Below are 23,285 nucleotides of genomic sequence, written 5' to 3'. Positions count from 1 at the left end.
GAAATGTTTATTCATTGAAAGGTGTAGGCAGTCAAATTTTGTTATGGTCTTTCATAGTTTCCTGTTTGGTAGCATATCAGAATATCACTTAATATTGATTTGTCCGCTCCTGAATATCATTCTGATAGGCATAATGTCTAGAGGCAATATGTACCTTACATATACCATCCTTTGTTCAAAAGCAGCCTGATCAGTGCAACCATCAGCAAGAATACTTATAAATTGTGACTTTAGTATCCGTCTTTGTATTGGTTCCTTCAGGATAAAAACTGGAATTGAGGCAAGATGTACAACCATGACTATTGATGTAATTTTGTCCTAAATCTAAACCACTTTCAGGAAGGTTAAAGGCTGAGTCAAGAAACGGTTTTGCGGCTTAAATCACCCTATGTGTAGTATTGAAAAGACATTTAAGATTTTTTTCTGATGAGTACGTAGCTTTGTAAAGGCTTGGACAATTCTGGTTTTGATGATTTGGCAGGGTATTTTTGTGAAAGTTGGATGCTCCTAGCTTGTTTCTTGTGCTGTGACTTTGAATAAAGCACTTGAATAATTTGCCATACATGCTGCACAATCTATCAGTGACCTGTTTTCATCATACTCAACCTATCATCAAGTCTTTTTCCAGTAATCCTGGAAAGATCAAATACGCTGAATCCTTTTCAGACTTGGGATGTTTGAGGACCTGCAGTACGTCTTGTAGGAAATTCCCTTTGGTTGAATGGTCCTCACTGCCAATAAATCCATACTTAAACAAGCTCAAACTCATCCATGTAAAACATATGACAAACCAATTATATCGATACTTAGTTTTATCTGTGGCTGGCTACAGCTGTTTGATTGACAAAAATCAAGCTTAAACTGGTGATCAATGTATTGCTTGCTTAATTTGTTGATTTAAATTAATATTTTACACTTCTGTTATAGCACTAGGTCTTCTACTTAATCAGTGTGTTTTTTTAAAAATAACTCTTGTATTGATTTAAAGCTTAAAAAAGATGTTCTTTATCTTGTATAAACAAGGAGTAATTATTAAAGGTCTGATCTTTTAGTGCTAGTAATATGTGACAAATAAGCATCCAAAAGAAAATTGGTCCTAAGCTATAGGCAACTGTGATTTTCAGGCCTTGCTATGGGCTGTTTCATTGAAACTAATATCACTGTGCAGGAAAGGCATTTTTAAACAGATGAGGTATCTATTGATCATTTGTTCCATAGAAATTGGTATCAAAGCCTGAATTGTATTGATGGGTGGGTACCAAAATTTGACAAAGACTTCCTTGTGTATCAAATTTACTGACATTGAACAGATCTGAGAAATTTAGAAGCAATCTTCAACTTAGTTTGTCTATGATTCGGTTTGAAAATCAAAGATGAAGCAAGTAGCACATGTGGTTGAAGGTTCTTATTTTGTTTCACTTTTTCTGTTGTTTAGAGAGCAAAAAACTGATTGAAGAGCTGGCAAAAGAAGCCAGGGAAAGAAGACAGATGAAGAAACAGTTGCAGATACAAGCTAATGGTTTGTCCTTATGGTCTTTATATTAACATGAATCATTAAATGTGAAAAGAAACTAGTTAATATGTCATTTTGTGTGTGTGTGTGTGTATATATATATATTTTTTTTTTTTTTTTTGACAAGATTGTTGATCTTTACAGTATCCAGGGTTCCCATGCAACCAGAAAATGAGGGGGGTCAAGAAAGACAAGTTTGTTCCTGACTGGGAAAAGTTATTCAGTTTTGTAAATATTAATGATATTTGGGGAAAAGCCAGGAATTTGCAGCCAACTTAATGACCCCCACAAATACTTAGTAAAGTGATTTGGAGTAAATATAGAAAGTTCTTGGTACAATTTTTCGGAGGTTGTGGAACTCTTCAATGAAATGAGATAGTATTGGTATTAGGATCATTCAGGTTCTTGCCCTAAACATATTTGTATTATCAATCAGAGTATTGGAACAATCAGATTGGTCAAGTTGACTGTTTTCCCCTTAGTCCACGTCATATCAGTGTCTTTTTTATGAATAAGATAAGAAAACCAATTTAGCATCATTGTGCCAACATGTCTGCAAAATGTGATCTTTGTAAATGTTGGAGAGAACAATAAAAGCTCATCTTCCCCAATCCAGCTTTTTGGCAAATTTTACTATCAGAGCTTGCCAAATATGTAGAAGTCTAATGAATTTTGGGAGTCCCATGTTCTGATTGTGCTTGGCAGTGACTGCATTGCAGTCCATAATCAGAATGCACTGTTTGTAGATGATAGGGCACCAACCTGATATAAGAAGGGCTTGGGAGGACTACTTGTTCTGACTATATAAGCAAAATGCTTTTCCAAGGAAAGCTCTTTAGTTACTTGTCCCTGGGTCAGGTAGATGCAAACTTGTACCCTGAGAACATATTTGTGCTGTGTCTATCCTTAACAGATGCTTAACGTTGCTTCTTACATATGTCAGTTGTGGACTACTTTTGTCTTTTTTTTCTTATTTGTCACTCCAGAACATGTCACAGATGAAGCTGACTTTCCTTTTCACACCAGCACATGATACTTTTGTTGTCAAGCTTGTGTTGGGTGCCAGTGGTTTATTAGTAGGAGCATGAAATAGTGTTGTGACAAGTGATGATATGGACAAGTATCTGTTGCAAGGAGTGCACGGAAAATAATTTCTCAGAGACCTGCTTCAGTAGATTTTTTTAAAATTTATTTAAAAGATCTAGTCATTTTTTATATAAAGGTATATAACTTATATGGGCTTTTTCTCAAAATGTTAAACCTTTTCTAAAGACCTTTATGCCAAATAACTAAAGACATGCAACTTTTTAATCAGTTTCATTGCTATGCATGTTTCTTGTGATGTATCCTGAGTTTTGGTACATGCACATTCTAAGCAACAAAAACTGTTTAAAGTTTTAAGTCTATTAATAATAATCAACCTTGAACATATGAAATTCAAGTAAGAAAAAGTCTGGAAATGACCTGGTAAGTTTTATTACATGGTGGAATCCTTAGTATCAATATTTGCCATTTCTTATAAAGTAGCATTAAGCAAAGTCTGAATAAGTATTGCCATTTTTGTCTAGCTGTATGGTAAAATATGTATTATTCTAGATCATATTTAGTTCTACTGGTCATGGCATGGTCTGTTGTATCATCCATCTGTCAATTAGCATGGGGTTTTTAGCTACTCATAACTTACATTGAGCTTTGGCATGAAACTTCACACACACTCACACATCCCATGGTCTTAATGAAAATTTTGTTTATGCTATGCCTGAATTGGTAATCATATGAATGTGAGATTGAACTAAAAGACTTCTCTTGGTGTCAAGCTGGTGTTAAATTAAAATGGTGCCATGTTCCATTCATTATGGCTTCCACGGCAGCCATCTTGAAAATCTTGTTATCACATGTAGTCTTCGCAGGATGCTGCTGCTGATCTGATATCCAGTATGGCCACCGCAGTGGTTCTCTTGAAAACTATTTTTTACCACGTCTGAATGAAATTGGTGTAAATCTACCATACATGTCCACCAAGGCAACTAATTTGAAGATCATTTTATCATTGAAGAATATCATTATCAGACATAGTTTCAGGACTTTGTTGTTGAAAGGTAAAAATTATCTTGTGTTGAATTTCTGAGAGAAAAAATTTGGCCAGTAGAGCAATCCCTCTGATAGGCTTTGATTATGTTATTAAAGATCATGTACAAGTCGGGTTTGAACTATTTTGAGGGGAATATCAGTTATTTTGACCATGTTGTAGTCCGTTAATGTCTCTGATATACCACATCACTGCAACCTGATCTGAGCAAGAGCAATTAAATTTGACAAATTAGGGTCTGGGTGGAGAGGTGGTAGTGGTAACACTTTATCCAAAATCTGAGGGAACTATGTAATTTTGCATTTCTTTGCTGATCTGTTTGTATTTCTGTATACAATCATGCATAAAAAATGTAATGCAGCTCAACTTCAAGGCTGGGAGTTGCTGCCTCTCCTTCTCAGAAAGCAGAAGCAAACATAAACAAAGGGAAACATGTACAACCTTCCTACATGGAGTTTACTTTCTAAAATGTTTTTTGTTCAGAGGTAATCATGTAAATGAGAAACTGTTTGTCTGGTAATAGTAAAAGGTGTTATAATGATGAATATATGAAGGTCAACATCCCACTTTATATTAAGAATGCTATAGTGAAAGACCTTATGACGCTGTTATTGGGATACTATAGTATTTGACATTTTCACACTATTATTAGGATCCTTTAATTGACAGTATCGCATTGTATCATCAGTGTATGCAGTATGTACATGTCGTGTGAATATTTCACAATACATTTTTGAGATAATGATACAGTGATCCAGTTATTAACATTTTCCCAAAGATTAACATATAACACGATTATAAAGTAAGTTTATAGAAAGAAAGAATTGATGTGAAAGTTTTGATTTTCCAATAAATGACAGCCATAGTTTTGGCTGTAGTTGTACTTCGCCTAGCCATAAGACCTATTGAGTTTATGTTTATAACTTGGCATGCATCATGCAATATCTGTCAGTAATTGCTATTTTCTACTCGTTGAAAAAAAAAAACACTGGACCAATTTCAATCAATCTTTGCATCATGGCATGGAATCCTTTCAGGATTATAAAAATGGTGTTAATCAATCAACAGACATGACCACCATTACTTAAAACAGACAAACTTTCATATGACTTCTTCTCAAACCCAGTGAATAGAATTTAAAAATTTTATAAGAGGCATCCTGTTTAAAGGCCTTGCAGTTTTCCAGTTGATCAAGCAGTAACATGAAAAAAAGTTTACCTTTAAAACATGAAAATCTTCATGGTAAGAGTTGTTAAGTCAGTTTCCATTCATTTGCTCAAAACTTTGCATCACTAATCCGTAAACGGATGGCCACAATTACTAAAATTAGAAGAAAGAAAAAAAAACTTTTTGGTATGGTAGAAACATTGCAGATTTAGACCTAATTTGACAGAAATTTGTTTTGCATGAATGCCTTTTAAATTTGTTTAAGTGATGCTGATATACTGCTGTTATAATAAGAAGAACGAAAAATATTTAATTGTCTTTTTTAAAAATAAATATTGCAGCTCTTACTACATATAAAACAGTAATTCAAATAACTTTTCAAAAACAGCCCCAGAGGAGTGAGTTGTGTAAGGTGCTTGACTTTATAGATCACTGACATCTCACCTCAGTCCATGTAGGATTGAGTCTCGACTTGGCTAACATGGGTTTGTGAGAAAGCTTTCCATGTGTTGGTTATTTCTGCAGTTTTCACATGCTTTCTCCACCAAAATAACTGACCACCATGTATAGTCTATCGTGTGCAGAAACTTGCCATTGACAGAACACAAACTTCTCAAAAGCAGCTAAACATAAATTGACCCAATTTGACAAAGTTTCCAGGTTTAACGGCCTTTTAAGCTCATTAAACGGATGCCAGTTTCCCATCATATGAGACCAATTGCGACATACAAATGCTAGAAAATTGTTACCATGACTACTCAAAAACTGCAGAACAGAATTTGACTGAAATTATCCTGGCGTGAAGGTTATAATAATAATGCAGATTTGTCTTTCAGTAGAAGAACCTTAAATGTCAACAAGCATTATACTAACCTAGATTTCTTGGCAAACTTCACGTTCATATGGATTTAGGTAATTGTCAGCCATGTGACGGAGCACTGACCCACTTGGGCCTCTTTATTTCCCAATAAGCATATGCAGCATAGGGTAGTTTGATTTGAGGAATACTGCATGAGCCAGTTTATCATGTTGCATGTGGCTGATAAGAGTTTGCTTAAAGTTAAGCTAATACTATATGCCAGTAGGCATTTTCTGATCACTCAGAACATGAATACATGTTGATCTTTACTCCATCTTGAAGCAGTTCTTTTATCCATATTCCTCATCAGTCTGTACTAACAGGTTATGCACAAAATTATCTGGATTGATAGGAGTTGACTGTATCCATGCTGAGATTTTCCACCAGCAACAGCTGTTTTCTACATAATCTACTTCTGTGAAAAGCCTAGTTTAGGACTTTTTTCTACATCTCTACTTCTACATCTCTACATAATGATGTCTTTTGTATGTATGGAAGTCCAGAAGCTGTGCTACCTTTTGATACATGGAGTCATTTAATATACATGCACTGCTCAGGTTTAAACTTGCAGTTATATACGTCAGTATTTAAAGATTACCTTCCAATTACACTTTTGCAGCTGATGCCAAGAAGAAGTCACTTTATGTCCACAATCTTCCTACAAGTGTCAAGGAAGAAACCCTGAAGGCGCTGTTTGAAGAGTGTACAAATGTTGTCATTCCTAAAACCTCTGAGGGAATGAATATGGGGTAAGATCGGATGTGTACACGTACAGTCATGTATGTGTTACACACCTCGTGACTTGAGCCAAAACCTTACCTATACTTGATATTTCACACTTTGTTGAAAGCGTGACTCATCTTAATCCTCTGGTTTTACATCACATAAAATGAGGGTATATGACATATTGCCACACAAAGTTGCATATTGGATCAAGCATATCCCAGACAAGTTTCAGAGTCCTACCTTGTACTGAATTCGCAACAAAGGGGTAGGTGCTACAATGAGCAAAGTTTCCAATTCACCAAGCAGTAACATGGAAAAAAGTTTACCTTTAAAACATGAAAATCTACCTGGTAAGTGTTGTTACCAGTCGGTTTCCATTCACTTGCATCACTAATCTGTAAATGGATGCTGTTAGTCCAGTGTTCTTTTTACAAGATGAACATGCAGGAGAGTCATGTGATGTTACATGCTGCATTGAAATTATTACTGTTCACCTTTATGCAATATAATACCCTTCTACCCTTTTTCACCAGTTGAAAAGGGTATAAAATCACTTGGATGGTGAAAGAGTTTACAATCCCTAATATTTCACGCTTTGTTGAAAGAGTGAATGGCGACTGCAATCGGAACACCTTGTGGATTTTCTACCAAATTTCATCTAAGAAATACTTAGAGGGAGTAATTTAGATATGAAAAGAAGGAAAAAACTGGAAATGGCAGAGAACTCAGATGCTGTGGGATGCTAAAAAACACTACCACATTAAAAGCAAATAATACTTTTATGGAATTATTTGCACAAATTCAGTAATAAAAAAAATTATTTTGTGAGTTCATACTTGAAAAAAGATGCTTGGGAAGTTTTTGGTCAATCATAATTTTCAGTCACAGACATGAACACTATGATGTTGTTTGATGTGCATACATGACATCATTTGGAAAATAAATTATTGTAAATGCAGTGACAGCTACTGAAGTATTTCTGAGGCATTTTTTCCAATCATTGACAGAAATACCCGAGTGTGTTCCTATTGTAACCTTTGCTGCTTGCTTTACCTTGAAGATCAAGGTGAGCTAACTTGATACCCAATCAGAACTTATTTAGGCTTTTCTGCCAGTCACCTCAGGTGTGCTGCTGTGCATTAATAGTGTGAACAAGGGGCATTGCCAGAAAAAGAGAGAGTCGTGATCATCACAAGTATACACAACACTAAGCAGTACTGGGCTGGCAGCAGCAGGATTGCTTTCTAAATGATTTGCACATGGAATGCTGAGTTATTCTTTCCCATTGAGTCTAAGCTTAGTACATACATTCAATGCTTTGCTTATGGGTGACATCATCGGAGGTCATTTGTTAAACAAGATATTCCTAATGATGGTTTCTTCAGTGTATCAAGCAGAGAAAGCTAAAAATCTTCAGCAGTAGTGCCTACAGGTCCAAGTGCTTTCCAGTGCACAGTAATGCCAATATTGTCACCAAAGACAAGTCATAGAAAAGCTCATGACTGTTTGCCTCGTAAAGGCATTCTTTATTTTCAGTGATATGGAAAAAGCATTGGAAGAAATCACTTGAACTAGATCAAAGAAAAAGGTAACCTTTTCTCATGAACTCGGCTGGCTATTCATTGAGCATTGGTCTGAAACTAAACAGTGAACCTTGAAAACTAAGTTCAAAGATTAATGTAGATAAATGTTTGTAAGGGTTGCCAGGACATGATTGGTGGTTTTCCAAATGGAACTGCAGTTTCCTTTACCTCTTCAACCACCGCAAACCAAAACCTTTTCCTGCTGAAGCATTGTGGAACGTACCCAATGAAATCTTTTTTGTCAAAGATAGCTTCCGTAAAGAATTTTTCAAGGATTGAAAATGAAAATCCTGACAGTAATGTATTTTGAATTAAGTGATTGGACATCAGCAGTCAGGGAAACTTGTTGGATTTGGAAGAAGCTATTTTTACTTTTTGCATAAGGTATTGCATTCAGATTTTGCTTCTTCTTGTTCATTATTATACTGCGGGTTTCATGTGATAAAAATATGATAATAAGTTAAAAAGCCAAGATCAAGGTCCTTGTTTGATTTAGTTGTTACTTATTTTATGTTGGATTTACAAATCAAGTAACTATTCCATGTCATCATAATCCTCTTTTGACCAACAAAAGTTCAACACTAGTAGTTTCCTCCTTTTTACCTTCATCCAGTTTGATTACTTACATGATGATGCATGGATTGAGACTGTGCACATGCTGTAGTTGTCTTGCCTCATTAGGCCAGAAGATGTAGCTTGTGATGGTCAGGAGTTGAAGAGACCTCATTCTTTTTAAGTAATAATTCACATATTTCAGTTTTGACAACTCCATAGTTATGTTTTTGTGTGTGTGTGTGTGTGGTTTTATCAGAGTATATTTTTGTGTCCAACAGCCAATAACTGATGAATTATGATGGTATTAATTTTGGACCTAAGCATTCAAGTAAAGACACAAAATTCCTGATATCTACAGAATAGTACCATACTGTGATGATGATTGGAGAAAGTAGGGACTATTTGGCAGGTAGTTTTCATCAATATTGACTAGTGGGGCCTGTCACTTGAAGCCACTCATTGGAAAAGGCAAAACTGGCATTTGAGCATAGGTAACCACTTTGAGTAGGTTCATCTTTTTAAATTTGTTTTTGACAAATACCTTGTGGCAGATATTATTATTATTATTATTATTAAGATTGTTTTATGTGCACTGTACAACAGAATCATAATTATGGGTATGTGTTGTTCAGTCCTAAATTTGTTTCACACAAGATTACTGTATCCTGCACGCTTTAATGCATCCTATAAATCAAGTAATCACTGGCTTGAAGTATACACTGATCTTAGTTTGTTCATGCATTAAAATATGGAGCAGATTAGTTATTCAGCTTGCAAAGAACAAAAGAAAGTCTGCTTATTTGGGAATCCTGTGATGAACAGAAAATCAAAACAAACTGAAAAAGGTGTCGAACACATTGCCTTAGTCGGAGTATACAGTGAGATTTGATGTTTTGCTTTGTTCTAAATTTTGAAAGATAAACGACTAGTGTCTACATGCTTAAATTAATGGATAGTATTTGTGGTTTGCTTTAATATAAGCATTTAAGGTATACCCTTGGTAACAGACTATACCATAAATGCATGCAGTGAATTACTATTGTCTTTAATAATTATCATGTTTCTTCCTTCCTGACATGCCCAAGGAATGGAGAAACTAGTTTTATTTTGTCCATCTGTCTCCTTTCCGTTATACTTCCTCGTATGCAAGAGTGATAAAAAACTGATAAACCATCCTAGACCAAATTTGATATTTAGGTACCTTGAGGGGGTCCCAAAACCTGATACAGTTCTGCTGGTGACTGACTTTGTTTTCAAATTAAGCAAAACTTATTTACAATTTGTAGTAATATGACCAGATTAAATTTTCATACCATTATGACAATTTTTTTCAGTGTTGTTGCGATTTTAACTTTTAATGGGTGGCATGGGGAGACATGTTTTCTTTCAGAAGCAGATCTCTTCCAGATTTTTAAATTTTTTTTCTCGTATGTAATTGTCATGTCACAGGTATGATAAATTTTTTATATAAAAAAAATTCAAATTATGATAATTGGAAACATCTTATCAAGGATAGTACACCAGGCATACAAACCATGTTTAGTTACCTGACCAAAGGCCAAATAAGCTTATGACGTTGTCTCAGCAGTCATCTGTGTCCATCAACATTGCTTGTGAACATGCGAGAGGTTTTATTTCTGATAAGATTTTGATTGTAAGCTTCTTGTTTTCGGTTTAATGCCATTTTTTTAGTTATATATGGTATAACTTGTGAAGGAAGAACCCAGGGAAAACATCGGTAAGAAGCACCAAAGCAAAGGAAACTACTGGCATCTTTCTTGCAATTTAATCGCGTACATCAATACCTCAGTAAGTTCATCCAGACATAATAATAAGGTTATTTTGCATGTGATTGGTTGATCACTCTTGAAATTATATTTCTGACAGATGTGAATCACTGTTGAAGAGCATGATTATATCATAAGGATCTCAGATTAGTTCACCTGTCAGTTACATACATTTTAATGTGACAATCTTGCATTCAGTTGTATAAACTTGAAAACACTAGAGGCCATAATTCTAATCCAGATATTGATCAGATGTGGTATGTAAAGTTATCATTGAAATCTAGGACGAGTTCATTCATGAGTGACATCGATACATATTACTGAGGTGATCTTGTTTCAGATGGAGCTGATGAACATCTTAAAGACCATATTTTTGATCATGTTTGGTTCATCAAGATCTCTGGATCAGTTTGATCATGAGCTGGGTCCCTGGGTGGCCAGTTCGTCTGAGGCATTTGCCTTTACAAGTCGCCGATATCTCATCTGTGTCTTCTTTCTTTCAACTCTTGGCTTACCCAACATGACTGTGAGAGAGGCTTCCTATGGTTTAGTAGATCTTCCTCCACCACACATAATGGCCACCATGTATAGCCTATCTTGAGCTGAAAATGGCATTAAAACTACAAACATGTACTAATTATGAGCAGCATCCACACATATCAGTGAGGTTGATCTTGTGTCTGATTATGTAACCTTTTAGATGTTTGGCTTGCAAGTCTTTATCAGCTAGATCTTAAACAAGTTGAATAATTTGTGATATTCATGCATAAGTTAGCTAAAGCACATGCTGTAAACACTGACCATCATGTGACTCATTCGACATCAAGTCCAGGTACTGAAGAAACTGTTCTAAAGACAACCTCCAATTACCCACAACAAGGAGCTAAATTAAATACAAATACTAAATACAGCAGTCGCCAAACTCTCAGTCAGTCTAGTCATGGAAATCAAGAAGTTCAAACAATGCATCTGAACCCCCCACTGGTCAAAATCAACAACATAGTTAAAGACAGATCTCTTCTCATAGGATCATCAATAATCAAAGGAGTAAGAACAAGAGGGTTATATAAAACTGACGTAAAAACTCATAGAGGTGCTACTATTAACACTATTACAGAAAAAATATTGGAAATGGATATGTCACCATATCATACTGTAATTCTTCTCATTGGTGGCAATAATTACAGTAATGGCCAATCTTTGAAGGGCATTGAGGATGATTATGAAAGTTTGTTGTATGCCATCAGGTCCAAAAACGCAGAGTGTAAAATAATCATCTCAGGTCTACCGCCAAGAAGGGATGCACTTATGACTCAACTAAATGACACCATAAGTATGTTGTGTGAAAATTTCCAGATACTCTTTGTTCCGCAATACTGGACCTTCTTCAAAGACAATCGAGTGAACCAACAATTGTACCAGCGAGATCAAATCCACTTGTCCAACAGAGGTACTGCCATGCTCCTTAGGAATATAGACCAGTACATAAGACTTATAAAAGGGGTTAGGCATGAGTCAGACAACTGCTTGTATTGTGGAGAGCACGGTCATGTAACACAGCGGTGTCTGCATGGAAAACAGATTCGTTGCCATCTTTGTAACGAACTAGGACATAAGCAAAAGTTGTGCACATACCAATAGGTAGAAGGCTATGATGTACAGGCCTGTGCAACACATATCCAGCAACAAAATGCTTTAGAATATGTGTATACTTTTCAATGCAATAATTATAATTCTATAAACAGGTTTCAGGCACTATCTGATTTGTGTACAAAGTGCAACTTGTTAACATGTAAACAACTGTGTGATACTGTTCAAGTTACTTCTCCCTCTGAGGCCCCCCAAGTGTCTAATATGTCAATGTCTTCTTGTATGTATGTAAATCAGTCTTGTGCTGAACATTTTCATGTATCCACTACATGTGGTCATGGTACAACAGATGGATCTTGTATGTTATCTTCTTCATATGTTTATGTAAATAATCAAGGCAATGTAAAGAAATCTGTCAAGTCTAAAAACAATACATTGCATACTGCCTTGTCTGAAGATCAATCCTCTGATCAAAATTGTCATGTATTTGGCCTCCTCAAAAGAGGTCTGCAGGTAATCAACCTAAATATTCAACACATCATTCCTAAACTGAATGAGATAAAGTTAATATTACAGCAAACTAGATCAGTCAATATTCTAGGTCTATGTGAAACCTTTCTTTCCGATGATACTGATGATTTGGCTCTCCAAATACAGGGGTTCAACTTTGAAAGAAAAGATAGGGAATCCATGGGGGGGTGGGGGTATTCTTCTCTATGTAGACAGTTCCATTAGTTATAACAGACGTGTTGATCTAGAGACTATTGGGGTAGAGAGTATCTGGATCGAAGTAACCCTTGCCCACTCAAAGCCAATACTCTTATGTTCGGTTTACAGGCCACCTAGTTCCGCAGCTGATTGGATTGATAGATTTGAGGTTCAAATTCAAAAAGCATTACTTAAGGAAGATTTAGAAATTATCATATTAGGTGATTTTAACATTGACTATATGAAAACGCCACCATTAACATGGATAAGTAGCTTTGAAACTTACAACTTTACTCAATTAATTAACACCCCAACTAGAGTAACGGATAAAAGTGCTACTATCATTGATCATATCTATACTAATAAACCTGAAAATGTAAGTGAAATTAAGGTACCATTGTATGCACTGAGTGACCACTACCCAGTCTGTATAACTAGACATGTTCCGAAATCATCTAAAAATGGCCAACACATTGAAATTCAATACGGGGACTTCAAACAATTTGATGAGGAAATGTTCTTAAATGATTTAGTTTGCAAACCTTTCCAATCAGTCTGCACTATAGCTGATGTCAACACTGCCTTGGACAAATGGTATCAGATGTTCAATGCAGCCTTAGACAAGCATGCCCCAATTAAAACAAAAAGGGTTAAACACCAAATTACACCCAAGTGGATCACCCCTGAGATCAATGAGGCTAGGCACCTAAGAGATAATTTCCACAAGAAAAAAGACATCAAAAGCTATAGAAAGTGGAGAAATAAAACTAAGCACCTGATAGATAAGGCAAAAGAGAACTACTATAAACAGGCTATTAATGAAAGTAAGAGTACCAAAACATTGTGGAAGCATCTAAAAGAGCTGAACCCACGCAAGAACAGTTGTCTTCCCCCTAGACTTAAGCAAAATGATGATATAGCAACATCTGTACAAGACATTGTGGAAATGTTCAACAATTTCTTCATAAGCATCTCCAGTAAGAGTATTCAGAACCAGACTAATATCCCAATTGAACTTGATGCTCTTCTATTATTTATAAAAGCTAAAATTCCTGATGATAATTATTTTTCAATAGCTAATGTTAGTGAAGCTGATGTTTTTGATATGCTAATTAAGGTTAATATTAATAAATCCTCTGGATTGGATGGTATTGGTCCACGAATTCTTAAAATTGCCGCACCAGTAATAACAAAGTCACTAACGCATATCATAAATTTAAGTATAATGAGTGGTAATTTTCCAGAAACACTGAAATGTGCAAAGGTTACACCTATCTTTAAGAAAGGAGAAAAGGAGGATCCAGGAAATTACAGACCAATATCAATTCTACCTGTATTGTCAAAACTATTTGAAAAGCATGTAGCCATTCAGGTCTATAAATTTTTCGAAACATACTCTCTATTTCATAAAGCTCAATCAGGATTTAGAAAGTACCACTCGTGCCAAACAGAACTTACCAAATTAATTGATCTTTGGCTGAAGGAAATGGATAATGGACATATGACTGGGATTGTTTTCCTTGACTTCAAGAAAGCCTTTGATCTTGTTGATCATGAAATTCTGCTGCAAAAGTTGAACTGTTACAGATTTGACAATCCTTCTTTAAACTGGTTTAGATCATACCTAAACCAAAGGTCTCAACAAGTAAGCATTGGTAATATTAGCTCTCAAACTCGCACTATTCATTCAGGAGTCCCTCAAGGCTCAGTTTTGGGCCCTCTCCTCTTCCTTATCTATATCAATGATCTACCGTTAAATAATGAATCCACAAACACAGATTTGTTTGCAGATGATGCAACTTTGTATACATCTAGTTCTGATACTGAAGTTATCCAAATGAAATTAAACTCAGACCTTATCAGAGTCCAAAACTGGGCACAACAAAATAGGATGATAATTAATGAAGGTAAAACAAAATGTATGATTTTAGGGACATCACAAAAGCTACACAAATCAGGGAACCCAAAACTGTCTCTTGCAATAAATAATCATCCATTAGAAAATGTCAAACATGAAAGGCTTGTAGGTGTGTCTGTAGATAATAATTTATTATGGAATGACCATATTGATAAGCTTTGTAAAACACTGTCATCCAAAATTGCCCTTCTCAGCAGAATCAAGAAATATTTACCTATGGAAACTCGCAGTATATACTACAAGTCATATATTCTTCCAACAATGGATTATTGTTCTAATGTATGGGGAAACTGTGCCAAATCTGAGCTTGACAGGATTTATAAACTTCAGAAACGAGCAGCACGTGTAATTTTAGATTCATCTATTGATCATCCCTCAAAAGCATTATTTACAGAACTCAAATGGTTCACAATATATGACAGGATAGATTTTCACAAGGCAGTTCTTTTATATAAATGTCTACATGGAACTGCACCAGAGTATCTTCAAGACTTATTCAGGCCTTTTTCAGCACAATACCAGTTGAGATCAATATCACATGGAAACCTTCTAATACCAAAACCAAGAACAGAGCAATTTAAAAAGAGTTTTCAATACTCTGGTACAGTTCTGTGGAATAAGCTTCCACTACATGTAAAATCTGCTGAAAATATTAGAGTATTTAAGAAAAGATATCATGAGCATGTATGTGTTTCTAACAGATAATGGAATTTAGTATTTTAACACTAAACATGTTAAAATAAACAGTAATTATTGCCATCTTCATATAATGTGCATTGTTATACTCTCCTTAAGAGGGCCTCAAGGGAGAATAGTCCTTGACTAATGAGTCACCCTCTATAAATAAAGCATTATTATTATTATTATTATTAATGAGGTGATCTTGCATCTGATTGAGCTTGTAAACACTGGAGGCCATATTTCCAATCAGTTTTTCAAATCATGCATGTAAGCTTCTGTTGTCACGATCTCAGATGAGCTTGATTTATGGAAGAGGCCCATGTATATTAATCCAATCACATGGTGGTAATCAAACTTTGCAACATTTCAGTCACTTGTACATCAGCAAACCAACTGAATCACCACATGTCCTTTGGGCATGGATCTCAGTGGTTTCTAAGGTATGGGCATTGATCTCAGTGGCTTCCAAGGTATGGGCATGGATCTCAGTGGCTTCCAAGGTATGGGCATGGATCTCAGTGGTTTCCAAGGTACATGTCCAGCAGCAGATCCCCAGAGTTTAAATCCTACCATCAAAGCAGCCTGGCTCAGCTGCAGTGATATGACCTTGGGCAAGGCACTTAACTCAAATTGCCCAGTCACCAAATCCAGTAACTGATTTACTTTAAGATGGACTTTAAACAGTTAGTTGGGGTCTAGTAACCATGGGGCAAGGCGACATCCAGAGGCCACTCGTGTTCTGGATATGGAAATAGTGGCATAATTGGCATTGTTATGTTACAGGGACACTTGTGTTTTGGATATGGAAATAGTGGCATAATTGGCATCGTTATGTTACAGGGACGCTTGTTTTGGATATGGAAATGGTGGCAATATTGGCATCGTTATGTTACAGGGACACTTGTTTTGGATATGAAAATAGTGTCAAAATTGGCATTGTTATGTTACAAGTAAAGGGCATTGTATGATCTTTAGTAATCAAAGTTCTAAGTGGTAATGTGACCCATCTCTCCAAATGCATGTGAACATGTACATTAATCAAGGGATGTCCAGTGAAATCAACTTCCCTCCATCCTTCCACCCCCACCCCCTGCAATAAGTGTACAAATTTCATCGGGGGGGAAAAAAGAGACCAAACCTTGAATGATTTTAGCATTTTGGCATTTTCATTGGAAGAAATTATTTTGTCAAGGATTTATGGATATAGTCATATTTGGCATGCAGCATTTTTTCATCTGGGGGAAAAATAAGTTTTTTTATTTTAAAAAATTATTTAAAAAATTTCCTTGCAATTTTCAGTTTAGAACAGGCACTCGGTTCCATTCTGATAGAAATGTATCACATGTATATAGGAATACAGTTCTACAATATGATTGGTTCATTCGAAATCAAGGCTACAATTCCTGTCTTTATCTGTCATATTGGATTTCACAAACAGTTGCCGTTATCACTGTATCTCATCTGCATAGTATTCAGCTTCTAATTCTGTCAAAAAGGAAAGCAGAATATTCAGAATTTTCTCCAGGAAAGACAAGAAAACAGAACTGGAAAGACAATTGTGCCGTCTTGTTTAGATTTGTGAAACCATCTAGTAAAGGAGAAAACTTGATGTAATTCGATCGAAATTTGGTTTGTAAAATTCCTTTTGGAAACTACCCTTCCTCTTTCAGTTACTGTTGTTGCTGGCAATTTATTTTGCACATGTTTTCCAGACAGTAAAATCAAAGGGTTAATCATATGCTAGAACTAAAACAGTTCAATAAGAAAATCACGCAGATCATCAGTGAAAGTTGATACATTCATGTCGATAATGATTGGGGAAAAATTAAGGTGTGTAAAAGGCTACTATAAACAGCCTGTGTCTGAGTGTATTGCACTCTTGTACCTTCTGAATGGGCACCTGAATGGAACATGGTACAACACGTGTATCTTTGACATTAAATAATTATGTAAAGCACTGTCCTACTTGACTGATGGTTGTATATGTTGTAAATAGTTATATATGCATTAAAATTGTAAAAATCAGTATTTGTTCCTGAAAATCAGTATTTTTGTCAGTATTTGTGTATTCAGGAGTTGGCAGCTATGCGATCGTAAGCAAATAAATTGTGCATCTTTTCATAGATAAGACTTGGTAAAAGTTGGATTTCCAGTGTTACATGTCATGATTTAGGCATGTTGTCACTCCAGAATAGTACCTAACTTCTCCTTAGTTTATTTTCTTTGCACAAGTTGCTCTGTGTTCATTTTTAAGGCCCTGTCAAGCAAGTTATAGTGAGCAGTGGCCTTTAGCTGTATATTTATGTATTTGTAATACTGTATTTCTCCTCCATATCAATTACAATTGATTTATCATGTGACATCAGAGTATTTTATTTATTTATAAATTCTTTTCTGTATTGAACATTATCATTCTTCTTTCCTTCAGGTTTCTGCTACTCTCTTTCTACAGATAAATTGTTATCAAGAATACTGTGATTTCTGTGACATGTTAATACAAATCACAGACAAGTATTCTTTGTTTTAGTCAAGTATTCATTGTTTTAGGTTTGCTGTCTTGGAGTTCAAGGATGTTGAGACTGCTGAGAAGTGTTATTATGGGTCCAAGAAAAAAGAACTTGAAGTCCACAGAAGGCGGATCCATCTAAGCAGGATCTCTGTGTCTGGAGCCCCAAGTAAGTAGATCAGTACAAATGCACAACAAGAAGGTCCACTGACACAAACAGAAAACTCAGTTCACTTCCAGAAAAGGTTAGATGCATTGCAATATTTGCTTGTGCATTACATCTACCTAGCTACTAGTATCTCCTGTCTGCCTTTCTCCAGATCTCTAAAAACAGAATTCTTAACACATTAACCCCTGGTGATGAGTTTACATGGCAGGAAGTAGTAGCCTACTGACGAGCTCTGTAGCGTCAAGGTTATGTAAGATACACTAGAATGGGTGATATTATAGAAAGGTAGACAGATGTAGCTCTACAATGATACCAAATAATCTGGAATTTCTAGTTGCACTACAAAATACAGAGAGAAAAATCTCCTTTTTTGGACCCAATTTTTTTTCTACCCAAAATTCGTCCGTGGTTGGAATCTGATTTTGTGTCTGGATTTTAGACTTTTTGGTCTCAGATCTAAGGCAAACCAGTATGAACTGCAAACAGACAGATGAACCTTTGCAAAAAGTAGGATAAGATAGGCATTTGGAATTAAGAGTGGTCTTGATGCAAAATTAATGGCTCTGTTTAGCAACAAAAAAAAAGAACTCAACTTTTACCCTTCTGCTCATGCGCGAGCCAAATAGCCAATGAAAAATGATGTTTCTAACACAACTAGGCAGTATGTTATTGAAAGATCACCTGGGATTTGGGGTTTTCAGATCTGTTCAGAAATAGCTTTCTAATTGTGTTTCCTACTCCAATTTCAGGCAAAAGCGACAAAAACCTCCAGGGGTTAATGTGTTAAAATAAGTTGTCTACTCATTATTTGGCTTCAATTTTTAATTATAGTTGGTGAATATTTTATTATGTTTTCGTATCCTATTTAGCCAAGCATTACTTTAAGAGATTTTCAAAGAATTTTTGTCATTGCAAAGCCTGTCCATGTTTAAATTTAATTTTGTAACATGATATTTATTAAAAATTCAATGCTTTTTAGCTCAACTGGTCATGGACCAAAAGAATTTATGGGATGGTTTTTTGATCATCATCTTTTCATCAGTTATCATAGGTTTGTTAAAGCTTCTCCTCATAAACTAGTTGCAGGATTGCTCTGAAACTACACATGCGTTCATCCTATGGTCTGTTTGGTCCTAAATGGTACCACCTTGACATTCATTGGCATCATCACAGCAGCCATCTTAAAATATATTTTTACCATTACCCGATTGAATGGTCATAGCAACATGGGGTTTCACTTTTTTTAAAAATGATGTTGAAAATCTTGTTATTGCTACGCCTCCTGAGAAGAAACTTATATTCACATGCAGTTCTCCAGAGGATTTCTTATAATATCAAGTTGGTCCAGTCATGTGTCTAATTTGTTATGCATTCAAAATGGGAATCTTGTTGTTGCTACTGCTCCTAAATTGAATGTTCATATCAACATGGTAACTTAACTAAAAGTTCTCAGTGGCAAAAATTGAGTATATCATGTGTTCATATTTTTTCACTTTACATTTTTTTAATTGCAAAAGCTGATGATGAAGATGGAGCAAAGAATGCTGGTGAACCGAAAAATAAGCCAGGAAGTAACCAAAAAGAGAAAGAAAAAGAAAAAGAGAAAGAAAAAGAGAAAGAGAAAGAAAAAGACCTACCGTCCTCTCCAAATTCGAAAGACCAGGATGACAAGGATGAGGAAGATAAATCAGATCAGCAGGAGGGAGGTTTAACTCCAAACCAGTTGAGAAATCGTAAGAGGGCACAACAACGAGCTAGAGCAAGGCAAAATCAAAGGAAAGGTGGAGGCAGAATGGATAGGGGAAGACAAAACAGTCAAAATCAACCTGAAAAGAGGACTCGCAGCCAGTCAGGTGGAGGCAATCGCAAACGTTTCCGAAGGGGAAGTTTTGGGCAAGGAGGTAAAGATACCTCATCATGTTATCATCTGTACTGCATTCAGTTCAATCCACTGATACAATTTGAAACATCTGATCTAATATCTGCCTTTTTAGATGTAAACACTATAGAGGCAGTGTTACTTAAAAGTCCTTCCTTTTCAAGAAGAAATCATTTTCAAAAAGCCAAAATGAAGTATAAATTTTCTGTTAAAATTGATCTAATTGATCTAATTTACTTGAGAAATACTTTCCGATTGGAAAGAAGGCTCCATCAACCCAGACCTTAGATCAGTGAGAGCCAAAAATGTCTAAAAGCAATGAAGGAAATATTTTCTTTGTAACGTTTTCAAGTACGTGAAATAGTGTATAAAAAATGTATTATCGTTTTGGAGAAGAGATCATGTATGAATTTGAATATAATATGGTGGCATGGTTCCTGAAATTTTAAATACACATACATGTATTTTTCTTATACCCTGAATTTTTTTTTTTTAAAGTTTGAGAAATAGTGTGTAAAATGTTTATTATCATTTGGGGGGAAGAGTTTAAGTGTTATGCCAAAATAAACATTATCGGAAATGTTACTTATTACTGTTCTATGAGTAAAGCCAGTAAGTCATCTTTGTGATTGTCTTCAATTAATTCTGTATACAATCGTTGCTCAAACAATAGCTGACATGTGTTTCTTATTTAACTGCATACACAACCAAGCAGCAGACAATGTGATGGTTGATAAAAGATTCTCACAATTTAATAAAGATAAAAAATCAAAAGCCGCCAACATGTTTGTGCTTGGCATGGCGGTGTTATTAGACACAATCATTTCACCAGTAAATAGTGTCCACTTTATTAGCTGGAAATTGAAAGGTTATGAAATTATACATGCATTCAGCTTTAAAATCTTTGTAAAAAGTATTTCTCACATGTTTCACAAAATCGGAAGTAACAGATACATACATGCTGAAAGCATATGTTGCTTGTTAATTATTCTTGCTGTAGTCATTCAAATGAATAGTCATACAAGTGTTAATTATTGGGAATTTACAACACATAAAGGTACACGGAAACGCATATGAGAAAATTTTAGCAGTATGAAATTTGTAGGGACACCATACATAGACCCTGGAACGTAATGAACCATACACCTGCTTCGTCTTTCTTAACCTAGTTTTGCTGTTAATTTTTCCCATTGAATTCAGACACATAATGATCTGTGACAAAATTACTGAATAGTTTAAATATGTATGTACTTTTTGCAATGGAATTACATGTATTATGGATTAACTGCATGCCACAATGGTATGATATCAGACGGTAAGTAAACGGTGTTCATGCTATGTATTAGATGTTGAATTCAGACACAATGATCTGTGACAAAATTATTGAATATTTAATAACTCTGTGAAAGTTTAAATGGAATTACATGCATTATGGATGAATTGCATGCCTCGATATTAAATGGTGCTGATACCCTATTCGTGATATACAATAGACATGAATAAACATATATGTGCCAATGCGTTGTTCTCTAAAAAAAAAATTATAATACTGTAAAACCCTGCATTAAATGCGACCCTGCTATTAACGTGATCCAATTTTTTGTACCCCAATTATTGCGTTATAGTGGGGTTCCACTGTACAAGAGAAATGATGTATACTTAATTTCAGGAGCCACAACAGGATCATCTTGTATTAGAATTAATACATGATCTCTTCCCCAAAATAATAGTCAACTTTTTTACTTGCATACAAGAAAAATTCATGCATATGAAATTTAGGGAGCCACGCCACGATTGTGTTTTATCTAAATATGTGTTGCAACAGAGTTTGCTATAGCGGGTTCACACTGTGCATGCATGCATTGTAATTATCTTATCATTCATTCATTCATTCATACATACATACATACATACATAATGTATATATCCATACATATATCTGGAGGAATTCATAGTAGATTAGTTATATTATGCAGCAAATTGAGTTACTCTTGTTAAATAAAGTCTTTATTCTTCTTTTTATTGTTATTAATTTGACCTTTTATGATGTTTTGCAAAAAATGGGGGCTATTTTGAAAATATCAAGCCTAAAATGACTGCAATTGGACAGAAATGAAATTAATCTCTGAAATAACAATGTTTTAATGTTATATATTTCATTAACATTGGCCAGTGCTAGACCAAATTCATTAAAGCAGCACAACCTACAGAGTCCTTGACAATTTCAAAAAAATTCTTTTTTATGTAAAAATACTCTAGATAAAAAAACTTGCCATCATTATTCTCACTTCTGATGAAAAAATATTTGTTTAATTAAATCAACCCATCATGTACCGCCATAAAAGATACCGTGTATTCAAGCCTTTCATCTTTCAGGCTTTATTCATACTTGTATTAGTTATATTTACCAAAGAAATCATTTTTTTTTTTTACAGACTCACAGAAGCAAAACCAGGGTGGACGCAACTGGGTATGTACATTTTCTGGAGTTCAGTAATTATCGTATCATTCACAGTTAATCGCTGTCTACAGGGAAAGACGAGTATTGTTGTTGTTGTCCTGCAAAGAGAACTAATAAACCCTTGCTTTGTTGTTATATGACCATGACTCGCATCTACCACTCGGTTTGTCTTCATTACTCAGAGATGATCCTGAGTATTGATAAATACAGAACTGTTATTCAGTAAATGCAGGCAAACATTGCTGTCTTCTGACAACTTTATTTCTTGTCAAGATTTCATATAAAAGAAAAGAATTATTCATTACATTAGTCTACCTTTCTGGGGTATTATTGGCCCGAGAATTCTGTCAGTGATACTGTAAATTCATTTATTTTCAAAAGTGCATTTTTTTAATTTAAAAAATATGAGTTTTACAAAGCATGACATTCTTTATTTTAGTACCTGGATTGAGGAAGAGATTCTCTTCTTTCCACAATAATCATAATTCATTAGGACTTGAAATTCGTAGATTTTGGCAAGTTGAAAACATTTTGATACTTCACCAACAACTATAAATTCACAGTATTCTAGTGGTACTGTCTGTACTAGTTTTCAGGTCAAGTCCAGCTGTAAACGGCACATACCCAGATCTGCCATTGCACAATATGTCAGCAGGTATGGGTCTGTGCAGTTTGTTGCATGTCATTAGTTGAACAAACAACATTAATGCAATGCCAAATCAGAGTCTGTGTTCTCTGTAGTTGGACCTGCAAGTGGGTATATATGGTTGATATTTTTTCCATGAGTATTGTTAATGGACCTGCCAACACTACAGAAAAGATATGGGTAAAAAAAAACAAATTATGGACCTATCTCCTGAATCCCCAATGTTTCAACTCCCAGAGAGAAAAAACATTTTTTATACAAAAATATAATTTTCTGTTTCCCTGTTTCTGGTTTTTCTGCATCTGGTATGTTTCATAGTACTTTACCAAATCCGGCTTGATTTCCAGTTTTCATCCACCAGTACAAAGAGATTGTCTGACAGTGTGGTTCTCTTTATCCAACCCTATCAGCAAATCTCAGCATCATGATGAATACGTTTCTCAGCAAG

At 35.2% G+C, this 23,285-nt stretch overlaps 1 protein-coding gene across 3 annotated transcripts in view; it reads left to right on the top strand.

Moving 5' to 3' along the window:
* Positions 1–23,285, top strand: part of LOC149803520 (uncharacterized) — a 61,320-nt gene that overhangs the window by 20,065 nt on the left and 17,970 nt on the right. For all 3 annotated transcript variants that reach the window (XM_089953274.1, XM_089953272.1, XM_089953273.1), the window contains exons 5-9: positions 1,436–1,519; positions 6,248–6,377; positions 17,724–17,851; positions 19,369–19,752; positions 22,166–22,200. In XM_089953274.1, coding sequence (XP_089809400.1) covers positions 1,436–1,519; positions 6,248–6,377; positions 17,724–17,851; positions 19,369–19,752; positions 22,166–22,200 — 761 coding nt within the window. The remainder of the gene's footprint in view (positions 1–1,435; positions 1,520–6,247; positions 6,378–17,723; positions 17,852–19,368; positions 19,753–22,165; positions 22,201–23,285) is intronic.

This window comes from Sinohyriopsis cumingii, chromosome 3 (genome assembly GCF_028554795.1).
Source record: "Sinohyriopsis cumingii isolate HCF-2022 chromosome 3, ASM2855479v2, whole genome shotgun sequence".
NCBI lineage: Eukaryota > Metazoa > Mollusca > Bivalvia > Unionida > Unionidae > Sinohyriopsis > Sinohyriopsis cumingii.
This window is presented reverse-complemented; position numbering and strand designations above follow the sequence as displayed.